The sequence below is a fragment of the Thalassophryne amazonica genome, unplaced genomic scaffold, assembly GCF_902500255.1.
Source record: "Thalassophryne amazonica unplaced genomic scaffold, fThaAma1.1, whole genome shotgun sequence".
NCBI classification, from domain to species: Eukaryota; Metazoa; Chordata; class Actinopteri; order Batrachoidiformes; family Batrachoididae; genus Thalassophryne; species Thalassophryne amazonica.
The window spans coordinates 145,959-153,646 of record NW_022986283.1 but is presented as its reverse complement, the minus strand read 5'-3'; the positions used below and the strand labels follow the sequence as shown (position 1 = coordinate 153,646).

General features: G+C 42.0%; 1 protein-coding gene across 1 annotated transcript; it reads right to left on the bottom strand.

Annotated features, from left to right (window-relative positions):
- Window positions 1-573: 573 nt before the first annotated feature.
- On the bottom strand, window positions 574-7,396 carry si:dkey-33c12.3 (uncharacterized protein LOC335380 homolog). The gene is made up of 3 exons (XM_034165518.1): window positions 6,240-7,396; window positions 1,834-1,958; window positions 574-1,647 (listed from the first exon to the last, which is right to left on the bottom strand). The coding sequence occupies exons 1-3, from the start codon at window positions 7,242-7,244 to the stop codon at window positions 1,587-1,589; spliced, it is 1,191 nt and encodes a 396-aa protein (XP_034021409.1). The 5' UTR covers window positions 7,245-7,396; the 3' UTR covers window positions 574-1,586.
- Between the last annotated feature and the right edge of the window lie 292 nt (window positions 7,397-7,688).

The following is a 7,688-nucleotide window of genomic DNA, read 5'->3' as shown; positions in this document are numbered from 1 at the left end:
TTGAACGCAGCAAATGTAGAAATGTGATCATATTCAGTCTTTATGTCAAAAACATATTGTTTTTGAACACAGCAAATGTAGAAATGTAATCATATTCAGTGTTTAGCTCACAAACATGTTTATGAATACAGCAAATGTAGAAATGTAATCATATTCAGTGTTTATCTCAAAAACATTGTTTATGAACACAGCAAATGTAGACTTGGAAATCATGTTCAGTCTTTATCTGAAAAACGTTTTTCAAAACAGCAAATGTAGAAATGCATGAATCTCCATCAAATATGTAAAGTGCAGGTGGTGCCCATTCTAGTTAAGAAATGGAATGAGTGGGAAACAGCTGAAAAACCTGCCTGAAAAATAAAGAAATGTCCATGTTAAAATAATATTTTACACTCAGGATATGCTGATAACCCAGTGACTAATGATGTTGATGATGAAGATTCCTCCACACTGGACCTATAGCCAGCTGGTCATGTAGGTGACATCAGCAATGTGTTGTTCCCATGATACTGATACCTGCAGCATCTTCTGATGCTTCCTAGATACACTGTAAATTGGCAAATGAAAACGAAATGATTTGTCGTTCAGTTCAATATTTATTCAGCTTGTTGCCATTCTTAAAGGTATACTAAACATTCTGGTGCCTATTAGTTTCACACTTGTAATGTACCTGTTTACAAGATCAGCACACAGGCAATAAGAACCTCTTACATCTTTTAGTTTCATAGTTTTTGTTTGATGTACACAGAGGTCTAAGGCTGATTCACTGAGAGACACGATACATGATTATAAGGAGAAACCAGTAACGATTAGTCTTCCACAGCATTTACATATCCAGGAAATTATCCAATTTAAAAAAATTTTTGAAAATGAGACATTTCAGCCGAGTGGGAAAGCCCAAACAAACTCCAGTTTTAAGACAAATCAATGCTTGTAGTTTTTGGATATGAATGCAGAGGAAGAATAAATGAAATTAAAAATAAACAAATGGTTTTCTAAAGTAGCCAAAAGAATTGTTAAGGTTACTGGTCCACTATTACTACAACGACTACTACAGAACCAGGAGTGCAGGACAGTACCTGCTGGCTTGGTAGACTTCCCAGTTAATAATACTGCAGACTTCTTTTCTAAGCATCAAAATCAGAAAGAATTTCTGTCCTCGCTCACAAACAACTGGTCAAATGTTTGCACAGCAAAGGTTCAGAGAAGGTTCAAACTGTAAGTTTTCTGCTTGGACCTGCAGCGTTACGACAGAAAAGAACTCAGCCGAACCAGCACTGCACTCCTTCACTAACTAATGTAACTAATGCAGTACAGACACTCTGCACTTTACACTTTGTTGTCATCTTGATGTTTGGTGTCATAACGTGTGTAGAAGAAGGGGGACTTCTGGTGGACCTCTTGTATAGCACAAGGGCACGTCTTGAGACCGTATGAGCTTTGTTTCGTGGTTTGCTGTTGGGGAATGTAGGGGTGAGATAACAGAGGTGCAAAACTGAGGGATGAGAGCAGTGGAGATGTTCAGGTCAGGAAAGCAAGGGATGAAGATGGTTTACACCAGGCTGAGGGTGTTTAGATTTTAGGATTTAGTTTAGGGAGGAAATGGAAGGAGAGGCCAGCCGAATCTCTTCTCCCTCCAGAAGTTTCCTGAAAAAGACATGAGTATATACGTATGTTAAAGAATTGAAATGCTTTTGAAAGTGCGAAAAATAAGAATCTGAGAAAAGATCCGACACATGAACCCAAAGAAGGGATGAAGAAAAACTCAAACTCAGTCTGTAGCTATCTGGCTAACAGAATAGATGGTGTTATGATCAGTGAGCCAGGCATCACCTGTATGCGGCTATCTCAATGTCGAGGGCCATCTTCACATTGAGAAGGTCTTGGTAGTCTCTCAGGTAGCAAACCATCTCCTGCTTGGCCTCAGCAATGTCCTTCTCTAGGTCATTTATCCTCATCTGTGGATGCAACAAAACAAAAGCTGGTCATCATCAAATATCATATGGCAAAGAAAATAAACGTAAGGACTGATGTGTTATTTCACAATCATTCGTATAAAAAAAGAACATAACACTAAAAAAAACATTAAACTTTATCATGTAACTTGTTAAATTAAAAAGGCATACACTGAGGGTTAACAGATTAGATCCATGTTAAATTTGATGAATCAGACCAATAGTAAAAGCAAGCACAGACCCATCTGTCAAGGGCTGAACACTGCCACCTGCTGGACATGTCTGGGGTTTATGCAGGAATAATCATCACATGCCTGATGGAAATTATGAGCAGGTGTGGTTGAGGATACCTGCAGTTTGAAATGTCAGATTCTTTTATTTCCACAGCCTAGATCTGATGGCCACCAAGGTCGCTGCTTCTTGCTATTTTATTAGTCTAGCTGTAATTCCCCAAAATAAAAGTAGTTCATATATATATATATATATATATATATATATATATATATATATATATATATATATATATATATATATATATATATAAACCATATTTATTTGCAGAATGTCAAGGTGAAGTGTGAGGGAAACTTTGTATGTGAAGTGTGTTATAGAAATTTATCGTCAATGGTCTGTCTCTGACATAGGCATGTTTATTTAAAAAATCTTTGGCTGTTGGATTCAAATATGGACATGGTGTGATTAGTTTCTGACATTTCCGAAAGTTGAACCCTCTCTAGGTAATGACTGCATAGACTTTCTCATCCTTCAAACCTTCCAAACATCTACTAAGTATTAAATCACTTATTAAATCAGGGATCTCACCATTGTTAAAGTGTGTGTAGATCGATCTATCTATCTATCTATCTATCTATCTATCTATATATATATATATATATATACACACACTCAACAAAAATATAAACGCAACACTTTTGGTTTTGCTCCCATTTTGTATGAGATGAACTCAAAGATCTAAAACTTTTTCCACATACACAATATCACCATTTCCCTCAAATATTGTTCACAAACCAGTCTAAATCTGTGATAGTGAGCACTTCTCCTTTGCTGAGATAATCCATCCCACCTCACAGGTGTGCCATATCAAAATGCTGATTAGACACCATGATTAGTGCACAGGTGTGCCTTAGACTGCCCACAATAAAAGGCCACTCTGAAAGGTGCAGTTTTATCACAGCACAATGCCACAGATGTCGCAAGATTTGAGGGAGCGTGCAATTGGCATGCTGACAGCAGGAATGTCAACCAGAGCTGTTGCTCGTGTATTGAATGTTCATTTCTCTACCATAAGCCGTCTCCAAAGGCGTTTCAGAGAATTTGACAGTACATCCAACCAGCCTCACAACCGCAGACCACGTGTAACCACACCAGCCCAGGACCTCCACATCCAGCATGTTCACCTCCAAGATCATCTGAGACCAGCCACTCGGACAGCTGCTGAAACAATCGGTTTGCATAACCAAAGAATTTCTGCACAAACTGTCAGAAACCGTCTCAGGGAAGCTCATCTGCATGCTCGTCGTCCTCATCGGGGTCTCGACCTGACTCCAGTTCGTCATCGTAACCGACTTGAGTGGGCAAATGCTCACATTCGCTGGCGTTTGGCACGTTGGAGAGGTGTTCTCTTCATGGATGAATCCTGGTTCACACTGTTCAGGGCAGATGGCAGACAGCATGTGTGGCGTCGTGTGGGTGAGCGGTTTTCTGATGTCAGTGTTGTGGATCGAGTGGCCCATGGTGGCGGTGGGGTTATGGTATGGGCAAGCGTCTGTTATGGACGAAGAACACAGGTGCATTTTATTGATGGCATTTTGAATGCACAGAGATACCGTGACGAGATCCTGAGGCCCATTGTTGTGCCATACATCCAAGAACATCACCTCATGTTGCAGCAGGATAATGCACGGCCCCATGTTGCAAGGATCTGTACACAATTCTTGGAAGCTGAAAATGTCCCAGTTCTTGCATGACCGGCATACTCACCGGACATGTCACCCATTGAGCATGTTTGGGATGCTCTGGACTGCCGTATATGACAGCGTGTACCAGTTCCTGCCAATATCCAGCAACTTCGCACAGCCATTGAAGAGGAGTGGACCAACATTCCACAGGCCACAATTGACAACCTGATCAACTCTATGCAAAGGAGATGTGTTGCACTGCATGAGGCAAATGGTGGTCACACCAGATACTGACTGGTATCCCCCGCCAATAAAACAAAACTGCACCTTTCAGAGTGGCCTTTTATTGTGGACAGTCTAAGGCACACCTGTGCACTAATCATGGTGTGTAATCAGCATCTTGATATGGCACACCTGTGAGGTGGGATGGATTATCTCAGCAAAGGAGAAGTGCTCACTATCACAGATTTAGACTGGTTTGTGAACAATATTTGAGGGAAATGGTGATATTGTGTATGTGGAAAAAGTTTTAGATCTTTGAGTTCATCTCATACAAAATGGGAGCAAAACCAAAAGTGTTGCGTTTATATTTTTGTTGAGTGTATATATATATATATATATATATATATATATATATATATATATATATATATATATATATACATACATATATATATATAAAACCAGTGGCAGCTGGCCCATAGTGGATGCTGCCCTCCCAGATGTGGAGGGGAAAAATTATCAACTTTAGACCTATTTCTAGTCTGCCTTTTTTATCAAAAATCCTAGAGAAGGTAGTTTACAGTCAGCTAATGTCCTTTTTGAAGCACAATATTTTTTGAAGTTTTCCAATCTGGTTTTAAACCCCTGCTCTGAGTCAGCACTTTTAAGAGTTTTTAATGACATCTTTTTCACTACTGACTCTGGTGACTGCATTGTTCTGGTTCTTTTGGATTTAACTGCTGCTTTTGATACAGTGGACCATAAAATTTTAATCTCTCATCTGGAGCAGTGGGCAGGAATCAGGGGCACAGCTCCAAGTTGGTTTCAGTCTTACTTGACAAGTAGGAGCTTGTGTGTTGGTATTGGTGAATTTGTGTCCTCCACTGCTCCACTTGTGTGTGGGGTGCCACAGGGCTCGGTTCTGGGCCCACTTCTTTTCTCTTATCTATTACCATTGGGCCCCATACTTAGAAAACATTGTATTTCTTTCCATTGTTATGCAGATGACAACCAGATTTATGTGCCTCTTAAAAGGAAGGACTCCTACTCAGTGGCACAATCACTTAACTGCTTAGGTGACATTGAGGCATGGTTGGCTATAAATTTCCTAAGTTTCAATGAGAAAAAAAAACAGAAGTGATGGTTTTTGGTAACAACTCTGTGACCCCTTTGGTAAACCTGGGCTCTCTGGCACAGTATCTCAAGTCAACCATCACAAACTTAGGAATTAAAATAGACTCTGACATGAAGCTCGATAGCCACATTAAGGTGGTAGTTAAGTCAAGCTTTTTTCATCTGAGACAACTGGCCAAAATAAAGCCAATTCTCCAGAAGCAAGACTTTGAAACAGTAATCCACGGCTTTGTTACCACTTGGCTAGATTAGATTGTAATGACCTTTATATGGGGCTTAGTGGGTCCTCTGTTGCTCGCCTTCAACTGCTGCAGAATGCAGCTGGGTGGCTTTTAACTGGTGCCTGTAAATATGACCACATTTCACCTGTCTTAGCCTCATTTCATTGGCTGCCCATTCATTGTAGGATCCATTTTAAAATTATTTTATTTGCTTTTAAATCTCTAAATGGACTTTCCCCACCTTATCTCTCTGAGTTGTTACACTTTTATACTCCCATCTGGTCCCTCAGGTCAGCAGACCAGCTGCTTCTGACGGTGCCTAAAACTAGGTGTAATCTCAGAGGGGACCAGGGTTTTTCTGTGGCAGCACCAAATCTTTGGAATGATCTGCCAGTGCATATTAGACAGGCTTCATCACTTGTGCATTTTAAATCACTTTTAAAAACTCATCTCATTTCACTGGCTTTTAAATTCTGTGCCTGTGAGCTGTGTGCATTTTAAATGCATTTTATATTTTAATGTTTTTTTTTTATGTATTTTATTGTCTTATTGTACAGCGCTTTGGACCCTGTGGGTGATTTTAAAGTCCTTTATAAATAAAGCTGGATTGGACTGGATAAAATATATTTTTAAAAAAAGTATTATCGATGTCAGTTTTAATGTCATAATGACCACCAAGTGTTAGACAACTGACTTTGGACTTGACTTGGGACTTGCAGATTGATGACTTAACTTACTCCCACCTCTGCAAAACAGCCCCCCCCCCCCAAATGAACCCTGTCCATTACCTGGTACTTTACCACCTCTTTGCCCTGTGTCTCCTCCAGCTCCTCCAGCTGCTTATTGAGGGAGTCGATGACGTTCCGGAGAGCCTCAATCTCCGAGGACCGAGACTGAAGGAGTCTTCGGTACTCCATGGTTTCCTCCCGGATGGCGTGCACAGCCTCATTGTTTTTGCTGGCCAGTTCCACCACACTTGCAAACTTGTTCTTGTACCAGTCCTCGGCGGCCTGTATGTTTTTGTTGGCCAGCCGTTCGTACTGTGCACGGATGTCTCGCAGGGCGGTACAGAGGTCGGGCCCTGTCACCTCCATATCCACGCTGATGTTGACCATCTGCAGCTGCGCCTGCAGCTCTGCCTGCTCCTCTGCAAATATTTTCTTCAAGAACACCATCTCATCGCACAGAGACACCACAGTGGCCTCCACATCACCGTTAGAAAGCACCGCCCTGCTGGCTTCATCTCTAGCCCTCTGCAGGGCCTCCTCAGCATCCATGCGCCTCCTTACCTCATCTTCATAGCGATCCTTCACCTGCTCATAGACATCATGCAGGTATTCCTTCTCTGCCTCCATCCAAAGCTTTTCTCCATTCTCAGAGTCAATCATGGCTCTCAAACTTCTTGCCTCCCCCTCATACAGGGCCTGCAGATGGGACGGGTTGTTCTGGTGCCTCCTCAGCACCTCGAGCTCAGCCAGCAGGGCTCGGTTCTGCACTTCTAGGTGTCTCACCTTCTCAACATATGTGGCAAAGCGGTCGTTCAGCTCCACAAGCTGCTCCCTCTCCTGAGAGCGGAGGCCGAGTAGCTCTGTGTTGAGGGAACTGGCATTTGCCAGGTCCATCCTCTCAGACCCATCCGGGAGTGAAGAAACCAGCCTCGGGATCCTTTTCCCAGACGGAGGACATCGAGGAACAGAGTAGAGCGAGGAGGAAATGGAGGATTTAGTGGTGAAACGGGAGCCTCTGTAGTTGTCCCAAGAGCGGCGGTATGACACATAGGAATCACAGCTCATGATGACAGGCCTTTTTTTTGTTGAGGTTTTTTAAATTTAAGACTATGGATGCATAAATATCAGACGGTTGGGTTTTATGTCCCCCTTGTTCTGCACACCATCGGAGGGGATGTGCAAGCGTTTTTGCACTGCACCAGCTCAGTGATGCTGCAGATGTCAGTGGTTTTATACCATGAGACTGCAGACACCCCCTCCACACAGGAGCATCATCACCATCAGCATCAAGGCCATCCAATAGCAGCCTGCTGCAGTGAGGGGGCGGAGCTTGATTTTCAGGCTCACAGTGCACATTTAAAAAGAAACATGTTTTAATTCTTCATATTGCAGACTCAGATGCATTCTTCATGATTTCTGAAACAAATTATGCATCGACATCCATAGAAAGAAAATGAGTAAATCCTGTGAAGCATGTAAGCGCTTTCCGCAGATCAGATGGAAAGAGAA

Coding starts and splice junctions, on each gene's coding strand:
- si:dkey-33c12.3 (XM_034165518.1), bottom strand. CDS start 7,244: ATGAGCTGTGATTCCTATGTGTCATACCGCCGCTCTTGGGACAACTAC. Junction 1,959..6,239: donor AAGAGGTGGTAAAGTACCAG/GTAATGGACAGG, acceptor TTGCATCCACAG/ATGAGGATAAATGACCTAGA. Junction 1,648..1,833: donor ATTGAGATAGCCGCATACAG/GTGATGCCTGGC, acceptor TGTCTTTTTCAG/GAAACTTCTGGAGGGAGAAG.